Source organism: Sinocyclocheilus rhinocerous, unplaced genomic scaffold (genome assembly GCF_001515625.1).
Source record: "Sinocyclocheilus rhinocerous isolate Xijiao unplaced genomic scaffold, SAMN03320098_v1.1 scaffold963, whole genome shotgun sequence".
In the NCBI taxonomy this organism is placed as follows: domain Eukaryota; kingdom Metazoa; phylum Chordata; class Actinopteri; order Cypriniformes; family Cyprinidae; genus Sinocyclocheilus; species Sinocyclocheilus rhinocerous.
Window position 1 is genome coordinate 470,028 of NW_015638949.1, and position 18,973 is coordinate 489,000.

Genomic DNA, 18,973 nt, shown 5'->3' on the forward strand with positions numbered 1-18,973 from the left:
TTGTGAAAACAAGTGTTTCAGCAATTTTGTGTACATCTTATTTGCAATTATTAAATTGTATTATGGTCATCATTTTATTATTGTTTATTGTACCGTTACACATGCTAAATATATTTTAGGTTCTACATAACTTGTATAATGGGAAAAACAAACTGGGACTGGGGCATCAAAATAAACAGTTAATAAAAACTAATAACACTTACAATAATTTTATTAACATTAATTAACTATATTAGTTAACATAAACAATTAAACATATTTCTAATTTATTCTTTTAATTTTAATTTAATTCCATTTTTTATTTGAATTTAATTTTAATTTTGAACATAAGCTTAAATGACGGTACTGCGCAAGAATGGTGCAGGTTTAACGCATCTGAACACACACTGAGTTCGCAAACGTTTCAGTCATATGACAGCGGCCAGTTCCTCTCAAACACTACATTACGATTCTAGTGGTGAAAAACATTGCAAACAACCAGAACCAACACAGACCTGTTTAATCAAGCATCAAAATGTTGGCACTCATTAACCGCCTCCTGGACTGGCTTAAGTCTCTCTTCTGGAAGGAAGAAATGGAGTTAACCCTCGTCGGGCTGCAGTATTCGGGGAAAACGACGTTTGTTAACGTAATCGCGGTGAGTGCTTGCGGTTAGCATGAGCTAGTTCAACAAATCCAAGGGACGGAATGTCAGTCCAGTACACCAGGCACGTAACACGCTTGCTTACAGATGATAGATAATGAAGCGAAATGCACTTAAATTCACAGTTTATGACTGGGCAAGACCTACTCAGGGGCCGTAATTCTACGGTTTTGGGAAAGCTACCCGGCTAACATTAGCTCTTAGATGACCACCAATAATTTGATTGCGTAGTGGGTGGTTTGTTTTGACTTCAGTTGACAGTTTACTAAATACATATTGCAAAATGAGCTCCCCATATCACTGACGCAAAAAAAATTCTTGTAATAATGTCAACTCAGTTTAATTATTTGTTTTCTTGATCTGAGTTCTAGAGAGAAATTAAAATCCAACTGGTCGTGGTGGCAACTAAAACTTGCTGGATGTATTGATTGTGTTATGGATGCATTAAGATTGTTTTTGATCATGAAAGAGCTGAGAAGTAAAGAATAATTCATGCAGGAATGATTAGAGTGACATATTCAGAAATCAACATCACTTTTGAGAAACATGATGATGTGAAGACTCCAGATGTGTGTGTGTGTGTGTATGTATATGTATATATATATATATATATTAAAGCAGGTTTATTTTACATAGAGTGGGTCATCCCATCATAGGTGCCTTCACATGATCAACCATGCAATTTATACAGTTGCTATTATTAATAATAACAATTAAAAATAACACAACCATTATAGATGTACCATGTATGTACTGGTGTCCTGCAAACAGCCATACCTTTCTAGTCACAGTACATGGTAGCGGTCATAGCTGCATAAAACACAAACTACCAACAACGTGAAAAAAACACTGAAGTTGGATTAAAGAATGTCTGTTATATGGAAGTGTATGAGATTCAGAAAAACAGACACTTTTCAAGTAGCAGCCATTAGTAAACAGACTTCATGCATTCACACCAAAAGTCGTCCGTATAAAGTTCCAAATCACTGGTACTATACGAACAAACAAGAGCCAGATAAACATGAACAAAAATGTACTGAGTGCACCTTTAAAGAAGAATGAGATTAATCAAGGCTGTTTAATATTTCGGTTAATAAATCAGTGGTTGTACAGGATTTCATGCTTAATATCCTGTTGTTGTTGTTGTTGTTGTTCCTTTGATGAGCTTGTTTTTGCTTTTGGGAAACTGGATGTGTGATCTTGGAAGCACATGAGTCATCTAGCTTTTTTATCTTCTCCGCAACATCAGCATTCATCAATGCAGGTATCATCGATCAAAAGTGAGTTCTTTGCACATATACAGGCAAGACAGTGACATGCTGCTTGATACTTGTTCTGCATAAGCCTAGATGTCACTAATAAGTTCCTAATAATATGTACTGTTCATTGAGTTACGTTGTTGGTGCAACTAATGCCCTGTGTCTGACTGGACCACATTTGGAGGCATATAACCTATACTCTCAAGAAAGTAGGACTTGTTCTGCGAGATCATTCCTAACCCTGATCTTAATCCTATCTAAAGACAGAACAAAGCACAAAAGTGATTGTTGTACATAGAAAATACAGTTCAACTGGTCAGTTGGTTAAAGGTTTAGTGTAATTATAATAATATTGTGCAATAATGAAAAACATTCTTAAATGGTGAAGAAACAGATTTTCTGAATTATTTGATCTGTCTTTAATCATTTTCCCATTAATGTGGACATAGAATCAGTTCTTATCTAAAGTATAGTAGCAGAATTGCAGTACCTTGTTTTTTGGTGCATTTAAAGGTATTTTATGTTTGGGTGCCGGTCTGATTTTGTTTTTAGTGCATGGTATGGTGTAAGAGTCATTCAACCTCTTTTTTATGTCTTAATGATAGTATTCTGCATAGATAGTGTTCCTTGGATGATCCAGTTTTTTTTCTTCTATTATTACAAGTCTCTTTGAATCAATGTTGAAAACAGTTGTGCTGCCTAATTTTTTGTGAAAATGGTGATAATTTTTTTCAGGATTCTTTGACTAATATAAAGTTCAAATGAACAACATTTATTTAAAATCAAAAAATTTTAGCAATGTGAAAGTAATGTATATATTCAGTGTACAGTCACCATTTAAAAGTTTGTCATGGTTTGTCAATCACCTAAAATCAACAAGGAGTACCACCATTTGTCTGTGTCTGCATTTTGGAATGCACTGTATGCGTGTGTGTGTGTGTGTGTGTGTGTGTTTGTGTGAATTTAGACAATGTGGGAATTTCTGGCATTAGTCACAAGACTCAGACGCATTTTAATGCGGTTCTTCCTGGTCAAGTGTCGTCCCCATCATGTGATTTGGTGCATGAGTACACAATAAGATAATGGGCCGGTCACAGTATTTCAGCTACATTTCTTCTTTGTCTGCATTGGTAGAAGGCTAGATACTGTAAGGTTGAAATGTGTCTTTTAATGTGGTAAACTAAGAAAGCCTTTCAGATTTCAATTGTGTCGCTCAAAAGACTTATGTGTTCAGTGTGCGCATTTGCCTCGTATGATGTTTTATTATGTTTTATTTGTAGTTCCTTTTTCTTTAATCACTTCCCTCAAACTGTCGGAGAGCATGTGTGGACTTTCTTGAAAAAAATTTCAGAATGTTCCTCTCCCAAAAAGGTCTGATTGACCTTTTGAGGGAGAGTTCTTTGAAGCTCAAGGTCTTCTGCGTGTCTGGCATGATTATGAATCACGAGTATGAAAGGGAAGTCTTAAAACCTGGAGCCCCTTCATAAGCAGTGGCGTACATATCGTGTGACTACATAAGTCAGATTCATCACCTAAACTTCATTAATTGGTCACATATTTTTGCATTTTGCATCATGTAATATGAATATTCATTGGTTGGGAATATTTCCCTTGGATGTTTGATATTGTTCGGTTCAACTGAAGAGGATTTTGATGTGGAGACCAGTTGATTAAATTGATGTTAATGTTGAATAGGTTCAAAGTAAATGCTGAGTTCATACAGTAAAAGACAACCCGATCTCATGACGAAAACATACCTGTGGGAACTTTTTTGCAAGACACGAAATACGTACCAATAAGTTCATATCACTGCAGTTTCCAACAGAAATGAACACTGGGGAAAAAAACGGGACACTCTTTTAGCGCCACTCAGTGGACATTTCACACCAAATATGTCACGAAACGTACATGGCGCTACGTATTTTGCGTCTTCCCACAGGTACGTATTCATCATGAGACTGAGCTCGTAAAAGAACACATTTCAGAATATAGGACTTAATAAAATATTAAGCTGTATTTTCTGATCAAATGTTGAAATGTTGTTACTAGACATGGAAAAGCAGACAGGGACTTTCCTTCTTCAAGGCAGACCACCTCAACTCTGAATCACTGAATGAGGTTTAAACGTTTCTTTTTTTAATTTAAAGTAGTTAATATGAATTCCTGATTATTTAGAAACATAATTATTATTATTTAATATTTTTATAGATGTGTAAGACAGTAAGGTACAGAAAAACTGTACCGATTTAGGAAGATATATTTATTTGCTTATTTTGTGTTTTCTGACCAGACATACTGCAGCTGAATTTGTTTGATGCATCGTTTAATGAATTGCTGTCTCATAGCCTCCAGGAGAATAGTTTTTGCTGTCTTCACTCCACCATCTCTATATAGACTCTTGCTGTGTAATCATTTCAGCACCTCGGGTGGAAATTGCATCTCCTGAGGAGACCATGATTGAACTGATATCTCATTAATTGTTCAAAAGGAGCAACAAGTGCAATTATGTTATCATCAGGGCACAGAGATGCGGGAGCTTCTGCCCTGCTCTATTTGCATCTGGTGCTCAAACAAACTCTGTCAGAATATCTTGTTGAAGAATCGTTGACTTACCCAGCTCTGTCTGGATCTCTGGCTGATAGTATGAAGGAGCTGTTTCCAGACAGCCTGAGATAGTGTGCTGACTCAGTATCTCTTTGTTCACTATTAGCTGCAAGAGCCATGTAGCCAGAGATGTTGACACCGCAATCCTTAGCTATTTTTTGTACAATGTACTGCAGGGCAACATGCATGTTTTCTTCAGTTATTTTCCACTTAGTAAACATGTTGTCAAGTACTTCGAATTCACTGAGAAGAAAGATTCAGTTAGTTTGCTTGATTGGGTGACAGAATTCCTGATTTAAAAGTGAAGAACGTTTGTCAAGTGCATTTATTTCCATTGTATAAAAATCATTGTATTTTTAAATTAGGAGATATATTTTAATTTAATTGCATACTTAATTTGGGTGTTATCTCGATTTTTAAGTGTTTTAGATTGTGATTGATGGTTGCCAATTTTCCCCAGCATGAGCAAATCAAGGTGCACATCATTTGCTTTTTGCCTGTGTGGAGGGTGCAAAACAACAACAAAACCAAACCCATAAAGCTTGTTTTGTGCACTTGCCAAATTAAAAAAAAAAACAATAACAACAAAAAAACTGAATACTATTTGATAGCTTGTGGGAGTTGTGACCAAAATCACATCATATATACCAATAATCATATCTCATATCAAAATCACATCTAATTTTTATTATCAGGGCAACGTAGATAATAGCTGTAATTAGCCAGTGGAGGAAATTACATCTGCAGAAATTACTATGCAGTCAAGAACTGAATGAGTGTGTCAGAATACTGAGAGGTGCTCCTAATGTTTAGAAAGTTTTATTGGCAACAGAGTGACAAATAAGGGAAAGGTGTTTATGGGGAGGGAATTTTCCCTCATTAAAGGCGGACCACATCAAAACTGATTCATAACAGGAGAGGTGGTCTTGTGGTTGAGATGTGCAATTATAATAGTCCTGGCTCATTAGTGGTTATTAATGATAATTTAATAATAATAATTTATGCATTTAGCAGACGCTTTTATCCAAAGCGACTTACAGTGCATTCAGGCTATACATTTTTTACCAGTATGTGTGTTCCCGGGGAATCGAACCCACTACCTTTTGCGCTGCTAACGCAATCCTCTACCACTGAGCCACAGGAACATTATGTGTAATGCCATAATGATGTGAACTAGTCTGGCACAAAACCTTTACTGGGCAGAATAGTTGATAGTGGCAGTGACCTGAATTCGAGAATTTCGGTATGTTTAGTACAGTAGATGGCAATATACCACGCAGGAATTTTCTTAGGCTTGAGGTATTTGTGTTTAAACTTTCATTATGAATCATAGATCAAATAAATGTTTCTGATGATGGGAGGCCCTTAACTACCGATAACTGCAGGCCTACGCTTACAGCAACAGGAAAAGAAACTGGGCGTCAAAACCACCAAAAAAACAAAACTGTTTTTAGGTGAAATAATGAAAGCAATTCACCATAAGTCCAACTCCATGAGTTAATATCCGCTATCTCTTCCCCCTTCAGTCAGGCCAGTTCAGCGAAGACATGATTCCAACTGTCGGGTTCAACATGAGGAAGGTCACAAAAGGCAACGTCACCATCAAGGTTTGGTCCTAATGATTAATCGTGGCTTTTTGGGATTCAGGAGAAATATAAGGTGCAAGATTAATTGTAAATAATACATACTGAAACTAACATGGGTCTGATTATTGTGCAGATCTGGGATATAGGAGGTCAGCCGAGGTTCAGGAGCATGTGGGAGCGATACTGTCGTGGGGTGAATGCAGTAGTGTAAGTATCTATCCATCCGTCTTCAATGAGGGAAGGAGGCAAGTATTCTCAATTATAAAGTAATAAAATGTGCATCCTTTTCATTTCTCCATTTTCTCTCAAAGGTACATGGTGGACGCAGCAGACCAGGAGAAGGTTGAAGCTTCCAGAAACGAGCTGCACAATCTTTTAGACAAGCCACAGTTACAAGGAATCCCTGTAAGGCAATTGTCTTTGTTTTTACAGTGCATCATTGCTCAAACATCTTCATGGCATCAGTTCTTATGAATGTCTTTGTGTTTTAGGTGTTGGTGCTTGGGAACAAGAGAGATCTACCTAATGCATTGGATGAGAAACAGTTAATTGAAAAAATGTAAGGAGCTACGTGTGATACACTACACACGTAGTAGATGTTTCCCAGTTGGCTTTTTGAATTAAAGTAATAAAAATGGAACATATTTACTTAAATAGATTTATGCACACTATTTACATTAGAATGTTGAATGAAAAAAAAAAAAAGAAAATTAATTTAATTTTCAGCTAATGTCATCTTGGTCACGTGGGTGGGTGGGGAAATAAATTGTTAACCAATATAGCTTTTTATACTAATCAATAACTGGACAATTCTCATGCATGTTCTTGAATTTGAAGGTAAAGTAGGACATTCATTACTAAAGCTGCCGCATTGAGTGCTACGATTTCTCCCATTCATTTATGTACGATTGGACTGTCTCTGTCTTTTACAGTCTCTGATCACATTCTGCCAAATCATATGATGCTAATAAGATTACCTTGCCATAATAGAAAACTGAATATAATTGCATTACTGGCTCTGGTCATCTCAGTTTATTTATTTTTATCTTCATTTTAAAGAAATGCTTTATTTGTAAAAATCAGTTTCAGTTCTCTCTCGAGTAAAATAATTGCATACATTTTATTCACACGTCACCACATTTTTATGCCAGTGTCAGATTGAGATTTATTTTCGTGTTTTCAGTTAATTGTGTGAGAATGAGATGAGTCACAATGTCTAGACCGGATTTTAACCACTGGTCTGGAGGAAAAGGAAAGGTTGTTGGGGGTCTCATGTTGTTGCAAGAATTACTGCCATCTATTGGCTAAGAGTTGTATGTGCTTCATTATTTCCTGGGTGCTCTTGTTGCAAGACTCTGTTTACAGTTTATCCTGAAATAACTAGTTGGCCTGAAATGAAAACATACCATATAAATTGTTTTATTTATCCTGTCTCCTGTGCTATTTCTTTAGGAACTTGGCTGCTATTCAAGACCGGGAGATCTGCTGCTACTCTATTTCCTGCAAAGAGAAAGATAACATTGGTAAGTAATGAGGATGAGTTGTTTTGTCTGCTATATGATGTTGCTAATCTTTACTTAAATGACACTGTTATGTCCCCTGAACCTCACAGACATTACACTTCAATGGCTAATCCAGCACTCAAAGTCAAGAAGAAGCTGAAAGTGTCTTCAGAGGGCCCAAGTTTATCCGCTGCCATGTTACTCTCACACCACATCCTACTCACTTTGTGAAACTGTACAGTTCTCCATACTGCCCCCCTCACACTACCCTGCTTGTCTGTTCCCATAATTCTTTACAAGCTCCTCCTCCCAACTGCATCAGTTATGTCAAAGATACGTCAGTCGCTAAAAGACGCTAGCCTGCAGAATGAGTTCCTCCACCTCTTACAGCCTGCTGTCAGACGAACATTATGGATTCATGGTTTTGCAAATCCCAGCAGCTCCAGTGGTCTCCACTTGGGGTTTCCTGAACAAATCTATTTAAAAACTGAGAAAAAAAATCAAACTTTAATATCGTGTTCTGCCTTTTTCCTCCAGTCTGTCAGGTTATGCTCTTGAGAGCGTGTAATATCGTTTGGACTGTTGCTTTTATTCCCCCCCCCAAATTGTCTCTCGAGAAATCTGTAATATTTAAATATGAGCAGTCCAGTAAATAAACAGTTCAAATGATGATTCAGAAAGATTTTTACAGAAGTGAGTGTAATTATATTTGAGAGGAAGAATGTTTTGCTGATAAAGGTTTTCATTTAGCTCGATGATGTCTTTGCATCCTGTTCATGAGCTGAGAGAGAGAGAGAGAGAGAGTAGGTGAAGTTAAAGTGCCTTGTGCAGTGTATCTGTCCCTCAAGATAAACAGTATACCGGGTGTGCCTGCCTGGAAGTAGATTGGATAAAGACAGCTTACTTTGAACTGCAAGAACTGAAGGCATGCTTTTTAAGGTAGATTATTGTACTGTTGTCATTATCGATTAAATATTTGTGAAAGAGGCAAATGTTGGAAACCCCACTATTATCAATGCACTATTGTAAATATAATGAACCAATAAATAGATTGTCAACATGTAAGAGGAATCTTGCATTGTTGTGGTTGATTTTTATGTTATTATCTCAAGTTATGGTGAATAAAAGCTATACATACATATGATATCTCAAGTTTTCACATTCCAAGTTTGAAAGGTGCAGCACATTTTTTTGTATTCCAAACAGCTACTGCTTATTAAAACGCAAAACATTGCTATTTATATTTAAAATCAACCTACAACCTACATATTTTTAAAATTTAAAATTTGAGTTTGTTAAAAAATTCTCTGTAACTACTAAAACAGTTAATGTGGTATTTCTAACTAGGGTTTTTGTGTACTTCATAGTACTGTGTGTATATATATATATATATATATATATATATATATATGCATTTGATTGCAATGTTAACATCGATGTTATAATACTGCTACTACTAAAAATGAATTGTAAATAAAAAAAAAAGCAAAAATAGTATAATTTTTTTAATCAGTATGTGAAGTATTTCACTATTTTAATAAATTCATAAAATACTGATTAAATAATCAAACAGGGTTTTTTACCATTAACATTTATTATTATTATTAATATTATTATTAGGTAATTGTAGCATTAGTAGAGGAGGTGGTAGCGGTTTACTGTAGAAGGAGTTACAACTAAACAGATAAGACTGTACATTTTCGCATCACACATGTGATTTTCTCATTGGCTTAGAAAGGCAGGGACGCTTTTAGTTGAGCTGCCACGACATTTCCGCTGCTTGCTTGCGTGTTTGGCATCTTCATTAACCATTTGCTCTCTTCGTCATGACGTTACCGGCTGCTGGCCAATCAGCGTTGAGGATCAGGGAGGGGCTGGTTTGTTTACAGGAAGTGTGTGAGAACTGAAAGCAGGAGGTAAACTGTTGACTTTTGCGCTTCGATAAGTCGCGACGTCGAAGTGAATTATGACTTTTAAGGCCGACAGCAGGCAAAGATGCAATGGAGGTCAATAGTGGTGGGTCTTCTCGTTTTGAGGGTGCTGCTGAATTGCGCGGTTTGGCTAGTATTTGGACTGGGACCCAGCTGGGGCTTTGACTTCCCCATCAAATTCACGTTCAACTTGCATAAGATTGAACTTCTCAAGGATGGCGACGGAGCCACCGTCAAAAGTAACGCCTGGGCACAGCACATGTACGATAACAGAAACCCCCAAGCAAATACCTGCTCCAAGATTAGTGGGAATTCACCAAAGAAATCCTACCTCAGCTTTTTTCAGGAGGGCAGAGATGAATATGACAGAAAGTACAGCTCCTTTCCTGACGCGCTGAAAGTGAAGATGAGGGGAATGGCGCGAGACATGTTTTATTTCGGATATGATAACTACATGAAATTTGCCTTTCCAGAGGATGAACTGAACCCTATAGCTTGTGAAGGTCGAGGGCCTGACGTGCTCAACCCGTAAGTTACTGACTAATCCATAGCACCCAAAAAAAACTACTTTGGTGCTGCGTAATGTCATTATCCTTGCTCTTAGGTCTTTTGACTGCTGTAATCTTTAGTGTATATACTCGGGAAGAACTAACTGAGATCAGAATGTGAAAATAATCATTGAATATGGATATATTCATCTACACTTTAACTCTGTATTTCCTTCTTCATACCTACATTGTTCTGATAAAGAAGTGCCCTGGATGGGAATGACATTCCTAGTTCACAAAAATGTGGCTCATCAAGCTTTTTTCCTTTAGTCTTTTGATAACAGATGTGTAGCAATTCAATTCAATTTAAACACACACACACACATTTATTTAAGTAGCACTTTTCATAGTGATCTTTTATCAGAAATAAATGTACAGTTCTAAGATTGTACAAATCATGTAGTTAATGTCACATGTATTTAAGCAGAACAAGTAACAAGTTGCAACTTTCCAAATCATCCCCAAGGTCTGTGAATATGTCATGAGATATGAAATGTCATATCCAGCACCTCATATTTTTTGGATTTATTATAACCCAATGTATTTGAATAATGAACCTAAGATACATTTGCTTGCGTGTTTCTCCTAGATCAAATATCAACATCAACGATGTCCTTGGAAACTACTCTTTGACCCTCATCGATGCTCTTGATACGCTGTTGGTAAGTCTGCCTATTGTACAGATGGCTTGAGTTTAACTTTATATAAGAAATTGTTAGATAATGTTAATAATTGAATAAGCTTTTTAGTTTTAAAGTGATTTTTTTGGGCTTTCATACTGTGAGTAAAAGGATACTTTAGTTCTTGTAATTTTGTCTAAGCTGCAACAAAATTCAGCTGAACTGCTTAATAGCATAATCTTCTATAAAAAAAACCCTGAGGTGTTCAGTTTATAGTCCTAAAATCCAGAACAGAATTGCCATTTTCAAGCCACAGATTTCATCCTTTGGGTTTTAAAACTGCAGGTTTTTTGTAATTTTGTCTAAGCTGCAACAAAATTCAGCTGAACTGCTTAATAGCATAATCTTCTATAAAAAAAAACCCTGAGGTGTTCAGTTTATAGTCCTAAAATCCAGAACAGAATTGCCATTTTCAAGCCACAGATTTCATCCTTTGGGTTTTAAAACTGCAGGTTTAAGATTTACGAGTAAAGGTCTGTGTTTTATTTTCATAGAAGAGACTTTCACATTTTGTTCTACAACATAAATTACACAGTCATGTTTCGAAACCGTTGCTAAAATTTGTTCTGCTCATGTTTCATGAATAAGGCCCATTCTGTGTCCTTCACTACAAGAGAAGAGAGTAAAGGAGTAGCAGTTTTCATGATAAGTGTGTCCCAGTAAACAACCTTGAATTTATCTGAGCTTACGATTAACTTTCCGTTATCAGGTAAAAAAAAAAAACGATATGGCCTCAGCTGAACAAACTATGCATCTTGTTCCAGGACTATTAATTACAAATAATCTCAGGAATTTTTCACTTCTGTGTCACCTCAGCATAATTCAGTAGTCACACATGTACATTAATGCACTATGTACTTAAAGTTTTGCTGTCCATCCCTGCAGGTTCTTGGAAATGTGACAGAGTTCCATCGAGCTGTTAAGCTTGTGATTGACACTGTCTCTTTTGACAAGGACTCCACTGTTCAAGTCTTTGAAGCCAACATTAGGTGCAGTAATTCCCTTTAATGGATCTTTTTAAGTGAGTCTGTTTAGTGGTTTGTAGCACGAGAGTGAACAAATGATGACATAATTGTCATTATTGAGTTAAACTTTATATAAGAAGTTGTTAGATAATGTTAATAATTGAATAAGCTTTTTAGTTTTAAAGTGATTTTTTGGGGACTTTCCTGTAGAAGAAACAACCCTTCATAATGAAATGCAATAATTATGCTGATCTGCTACTATTGCCTTCTTCCTAAAATAAATAAACAGGATCTGTGTTGTTAACTTGTGTTCCCTTTTCAGAATTCTTGGCAGTTTGATCTCGGCCCATATTCTGCTGACTGATCCACGGCACCCATTTGGGGACATAGCGCTGAAAGACTATGATAATGAGCTGCTGCACCTGGCGCATGACCTGGCGGTTCGACTACTACCTGCCTTTGAGAACACTAGCACAGGCATCCCCTATCCCAGGGTCAGGCCTACTTACATAGCACTATTTTAGAGAGATGGTGCCTCATTTTTGCTGCATTTGATATTGGTGTCTTACCATGTTTTTGTGCAGGTGAATTTAAAGAAAGGCGTCCCTCCTGACAGCATTAATGAGACCTGTACAGCAGGGGCGGGCTCTCTGCTCGTGGAGTTTGGCATTCTGAGCCGTCTGATTGGCGACTCTACATTTGAGTGGGTTGCCCGGCGGGCTGTTAAAGCTCTGTGGAACTTGAGAAGCAATGAAACTGGGCTGTTGGGTAAGTGGTTGCTTTTTTTGGTCTGTTTTAGTCCTATCTTAAAGTGATAGTTCACCCAAAAATGAAAATTATTTTTATTTTTAAAATTATTAAAAGTTATTTTTGTTTTATTTGCGCACACAAAGTATTCTCGTAGCTTCATAAAATTACGGTTGAACCACTGATGTCACATGGACTATTTTAACGATGTCCTTACTACCTTTCTGGGCCTTGAACGTGGTAGTTGCATTGCTGTCTATGCAGGGTCAGAAATAGTGTTAATTTTGCTATTTTTAATTTGGTCTTAGTCCTCTGTCAAATGTAACTTTTTTTAGTTTTTATCAAATTTAGTCAACTTGTCCTGTTTTAGTTTTAGTCAAGTTTTAGTCGATTTAGTCTGAGCATTTTAGTCTAGTTTTATCAGTGGAAAATTACAAATTTTTGTCATATAATGATTAAAATTATAAAAAAAAATAATATTTTGCTATGATTGTTGTCATTTGGGAAATCTATTTTTACATTTAATCAGAAGTTGCTCTTACACCAATAAGCACAAATCAATAGAATACCGACTCGTATGCATGGTTTATTTTACCTTATCTAGTGTACAGATTTATAACAAGATATCAATTAGAGGCTAAATAAACGCCAACGGCTTTAGATACTCGCCCTGTCTATGTTATGAAAACTGGCGTAACAAAAACCTACTCTCAAATATTATAACAGAGAAATTCCTTATAGTAATTCCAAATTGCATTAATGTTTCTCTTTTAAAACAACTATCAGTGGAAAATTACAAATTTTTGTCATATAATGATTAAAATGATATAAAAAAAAAATATTTTGCTATGATTGTTGTCATTTGGGAAATCTATTTTTACATTTCATCAGAAGTTGCTCTTACACCAATAAGCACAAATCAATAGAATACCGACTCGTATGCATGGTTTATTTTACCTTATCTAGTGTACAGATTTATAACAAGATATCAATTAGAGGCTAAATAAACGCCAACGGCTTTAGATACTCGCCCTGTCTATGTTATGAAAACTGGCGTAACAAAAACCTACTCTCAAATATTATAACAGAGAAATTCCTTATAGTAATTCCAAATTGCATTAATGTTTCTCTTTTAAAACAACGGCAAAAAAAACTTCTTGCACACAGAGGTTGCGTAAGTAACGTTACAATCAGCAACCACTATCGCAAACAATACAGTCGAGATCCATGACAGAACACAGACTGGCTGAATGACAGAATACCTCAAATGGAGATCACTGAACTCCAGCTTACTTGTACAGTAGGCTTCTATACTGTATGTCGTGTTTTCAGATCATGGCGCCTCCGCAGGAGAGAGCGCGTGTGAATGGTTGGCAGATTGCATAAAGCAAAAAGCCAGGCAGATTAACGTACGTATCCGTTTAACAGAAAAGCTCTGATTGGGGGATTTGATCTCTTGATATCTGGCAACCGCAAACATGAACGCTCGCATAATAGAGTCTTGTACAGCAGTCTGAAATGTTTTGGCTCCACTTTTTCAACAAAATTAAAAAGGTTTTGGTAAAGCTTTTGTTCTTTTAAACTACATTTTAGTCTCATCTTTTTTCGTCCACAGTATTATTGCATGTTTATTTAGTCTCCGTTATCGTTTCATGACCTTATTATCGTCTCGTCATCGTCTCGTTTTCATCAGGGGAATAAACTTAGTTGACGAGCATTTTTCATCATAGATTTCGTTAACGAAATTAACACTAGTCAGAAAGCTCTCAAATTTCATCAAAAATATCTTAATTTGTGTTCCAAAGATGAACAAAGGTCTCACTAGTTTGGAACAACATGAGGGTGAGTATTTAATGACAGAATTTTCATTTTTGGGTGAACTATCCCTTTAAACAATTACTTGACTTGTATAGATCTTTTCTTTTGTTTTGAATCCAGTGTCTTTTATTTGTGATCACATGCCTTTGTCTGACCAGTGATAATTCTCTTGTCCATCTTCCAGGGAATGTGGTGAATATTCAGACTGGTCAGTGGGTGGGGAGGCAGAGCGGTCTTGGTGCCGGTATGGACTCATTCTATGAGTACCTCCTCAAGTCCTACATCTTGTTTGGAGAGAAAGAAGACTACAGGATGTTCTCTGCAGCTTACGAGAGCATTCAGAGCCACCTGAGAAGAGGGTGAATATAAACGTGTGCATGTGTGACCACAGCTGCTTGTGGCTGCAGTTTGAACTTTCAAAGGAGTTTGCATGTGGGTGTCTAACTACCTGCAGATAAAGTGTGTCACTTGGGATCTGTGGTTAAGTGTGACATGGTTTGCATCCAATGAATGTACTGCTTGCAAGTTAATTTATTATAAGCGTAATTGGATGTGTAGTTATGAATGCTTCGTTCTGATTGTTTGAAGTCTGGATTGACATTTAAGGTTGTTATTAATTTTCTGTAGCTGCATGGATATACAGAAGTTATAGTGTGACACTTTAATCTCACACCTCAGGGTGTGCATTCATGAATTCTTATTAAACTGTTATAATGTTTTTGTTGGTAAAACTTGGGTCTAAGTGTGCACTTTTTTACTATTTACAGAAGAGAGGCATGTAATGAAGGAGAGGGTGACCCACCACTTTATGTGAATGTAAACATGTTTAATGGACAGATCATGAACACATGGATTGACTCTCTGCAGGCATTCTTCCCTGGACTGCAGGTATGACTCTGTGTCTTAAGTGACTTTTGCAGTTCTCACTCAATTTCTCAATTGTCTTTATATAATTTAATAGCCTATATAAAATACAGCCTGTTCAAAAGTTTGGGGTCATTACTTTTTTTTTTTAAGGAAATTAATGTAGCAAGGAAGCATAAAATTGACCTAAACAAATTCTATTCATCAAAAAATCCTGAAAAGTGTATCTAAATGTAACGTTTGAACTTTGGTATAATAGATATAAATATTATAACTATACTTGTTTCATTCAGTACTGAAAACCATCTGAAAATATTTCAGTGTAATAAAAATAGACTATTTTACCCAATATTTGTTTGCTAAGTAAATTTGTTTATTAGAACACAAAAAAATCGTTTTTCTCCATTTGAGCATTTTAAATCAACCCAACGAGGTTCTGTTTCTGTTCTGCCTATGTAGAACAAAGCATTTGAATTAATAGTGAACATGAACTTTCTGATGTAATATTAAAATCCATAACTAGTTGTAGTGTGTTTCTGTTATACAAGTATATACAGAGCTTTTTTACCCTTGTGCATCCTGACATATTCTTATTTTATTTTTTTATTTTTTTTTACATAGCCTTTTTTTTCATTCAGTTCATTTGGGTTCTAACCAGGGACACACATCTCTGTTTGCTCAGGTTTTGAATGGAGATGTTGAAAATGCCATTTGCCTTCATGCCTTCTACTATGCAATTTGGAAGCGTTTCGGTGCTCTTCCGGAAAGATACAACTGGCAGCTTCAAGCCCCAGATGTTCTCTTCTACCCTTTAAGACCAGAACTAGTAGAATCCACATACCTACTCTATCAGGTACAACCTGTTTTTTTTTATTTTTTTATAACCAGATTTTTTTACTTTACAGCATTACAGTACAATTAACGATAAACTTTACTTTCTGCAGGCAACCAAGAATCCTTTTTATCTTCATGTTGGGATGGACATTCTTGAAAGCCTTGAAAAAGATACCAAAGTCAGGTATATGGTTTAAAATGCTAGGAAGTTATTTGATTGGGATGCTGGCATGTTTTCAGGACAGATGTTTTGTTTATATGCTTCTCAGGTGTGGTTATGCTACACTCCATCATGTGGTGGATAAGTCCAAAGAAGATCGCATGGAAAGTTTCTTCCTCAGCGAAACGTGCAAGTACCTTTACCTGGTTAGTTGTCTGCTGTTCTCGCTTTATATTTTCCTGTTCTCACTTCTTGCATCTAGTCTTTTTTAGCCATACTTTTATTTGAAAAACGACAAACATTTTTAGCCAAGTTTATCAGTCAAACATTGTCAAGTTTCATGCAGCTGACATGTCCATCACTAATTGATATTTTACAACCCTTTATAGCTCTTTGATGAAGACAACCCACTGCACAAGTCTGAGAGTAAGTACATCTTCACTACTGAAGGCCACGTAGTGCCAATAGATCAGCGCTTCAGGGAGAAAAGTTGGGAAGACCAATTCCCGTGTGAAGAGCCTAACAACGAGCCCCCAGCCAACATAAGCAACGTAAGAAATTGATTTAATACACAGTATCGGTATTTCCACTTATGAATATGAATAGTGGTGTGGATCTTACTAAATGAAACCAGTTTTACTGTCTTTTACTAAAATGTGTTTAGGGGTAAGTTTTTTCAGTCAGCTTATCCAGTCAATTATATGCTCCTTCAAAACTTGCCCTTTAATGATATTTCCTTAAATGCTGCTTTGTCATGGTACAGTCAAAAAACAGTAGTGCATGGACATGAATGATAATGATTCATTCACTTACAACAGTCATTCACGACTGCACTAATAGTGAAATTATGTTTATATATGTATCACGATTAATCGATTTGACAGCTCTAATTTAATATAAATATAAATTATTTATTTTTTGCTTTTTTGTTTCTTGATCATTTAAACATAAAACTGCTAAAACATAATTTACAATGTTCTTACAGTGTTTAAAGTAATATTTTGTCAGGGACATGACAATAGATCTTGAAAGTGGTCATAGAAATAAGAATGACTTATTTTCATTTGTCTAATAGTGTGAAAGGATTCCTGAAGAGCGACGTTACGGCCTTCCGCTAAAGAGCATATACATGAGGCAAATAGACCATATGGTGGGGCTGTCCTGACATCAGTACTGTCCCTGGACATCTCCGCACATATAAACCCCCTGGAGGGGTTCAGTAACTCTTCAATCAGAGAACTTTTCAGTGTCTTTTTGCACATGAAGTGGCAAGATATTCGGTCAACAAATCAACCAGTACCAGTTGTTTTTTTTTTTCATGAAAGTTGTCTTCTGTGGTCATATATTGTCTAAATGTGGACCAGGTGTTAGGGTTTGGCTACATATTAAGATCCAGCCAGCAAAGGTCCACAGCTTAACAAAAACACATTCAGGGCAGTTTGGCTCTTCAGAATCCTAAATGCATTGCAAAACTGCTTTTGATTCTTTGGGCTGATCGATTTCTGTATTGTGCAATCAAGTGTGTTTTCACACACTGTTACATGTTTTCTTCAGTGCCATGTTTAATGAAACTTGATCTAGTATTATAAAGGGCTCTACTGGGTTGAGATGGTATGTATGCATGTTTCAGATTTTCTTCTCAAGGAACAAACTCTCATATAAGCTTTATATTTCAAAAAACATTATTTTTTTTTTTTACATCGTTCAGGAACACACACAACAGATGGGCTTCATTTCAGACAAATCAAACTGCATTCTGAAAAAAATTTCACTTTGCAATATGACACATTCTTTGTTTTTTCATACTTTGTGCCTTGGTTTGCAAGGTGTAACCATTCTGTTTTTCTGCTGTCAGTCTATTGTGATAAAATCGGAAAGGTTTTGTTATGTAGCGTACATGTTTAAGGTGTGAAATCTCCACTCACAAGTTATTTTGACAGAGCAAACCTCATAATTTGGTACATTTTACATAGTAGGTCGAGGAAGTGCTGTTGATTCTCTCTCAATAAGGTCTGAACATCTAGTAATTAGTCTCCACTCCTGTATTTTGTATGTAAACAAACATGCAACATAACATTTATTGGACCAAATATTACATTTAACAAAAAACATGTGCCTTTAACAAATCTCATTTTTATTTTTCTTCAGTCCTCAGGATCAGTATAGTATGCCATAATGCAGTCACTCAGAGGTGATATGCATGTGCTGTGTAAGTAATGTTGTTAACTCTTTTAATGCTTAGATCTTGGTGCAAATGTTCTCCAAACAAAAGTCAGAAATAAGGGATTCTGAGAATGATCAGTATGCTGATAAGAGAAGAATTAATTTCTTTGATATTACAGATTATAATTTCCTTGGGGCACATACAGAGGATACTCTCAGTAAATAGGGGTTGATATTTATTCAGATTTGTTTTTATCTGATGCAAGTATTCTAATTAAAGTTGATTAGATTAATGTTGATCTGCTTGATGATTTCATTGTGATTTAACCTTTAGTCCAACGAGACAAAGGTGGATGGCTACACTGTATTTTATCAAATCAAAATTAAAACCATGACTTTGCAAAACTGTTTAACAATCTACCTTGATGGAGCTGCAAAAGACACAAAATACAATGTACAATGGTACAGTCAGGTCTTGATATTCTTAAGGAAAAGTTCTGGGTTAAACAGTTTTAACTGTACAAGTACTGTAGCATCTCTGGCTTACAATCAGTCATCACAGAAAACAATGTCAAAGTTATTTTCTGTGATCAATAAGTTGTAGCTAAACCTCTCAAAATTAATAAACCGGGATATACTGGTGTTAAGAGGCTTTAATGTTTGTTTGTG

General features: G+C 36.0%; 2 protein-coding genes across 2 annotated transcripts; both read left to right on the forward strand.

Moving 5' to 3' along the window:
* The first annotated feature begins 389 nt into the window (after positions 1–389).
* Positions 390–8,094, forward strand: LOC107750242 (ADP-ribosylation factor-like protein 8B-A). The gene is made up of 7 exons (XM_016565548.1): positions 390–637; positions 6,033–6,113; positions 6,226–6,299; positions 6,404–6,497; positions 6,584–6,651; positions 7,545–7,615; positions 7,705–8,094. The coding sequence occupies exons 1-7, from the start codon at positions 515–517 to the stop codon at positions 7,752–7,754; spliced, it is 561 nt and encodes a 186-aa protein (XP_016421034.1). The 5' UTR covers positions 390–514; the 3' UTR covers positions 7,755–8,094.
* A 1,224-nt stretch (positions 8,095–9,318) lies between these two features.
* On the forward strand, positions 9,319–18,973 carry LOC107750244 (ER degradation-enhancing alpha-mannosidase-like protein 1). Its single transcript, XM_016565551.1, has 12 exons — positions 9,319–10,053; positions 10,663–10,735; positions 11,639–11,742; positions 12,041–12,212; positions 12,303–12,486; positions 14,468–14,642; positions 15,051–15,171; positions 15,830–16,000; positions 16,092–16,165; positions 16,251–16,347; positions 16,531–16,692; positions 17,217–18,973. Exons 1-12 carry the CDS (start codon positions 9,590–9,592, stop codon positions 17,304–17,306), a joined length of 1,887 nt encoding a protein of 628 aa, XP_016421037.1. The 5' UTR covers positions 9,319–9,589; the 3' UTR covers positions 17,307–18,973.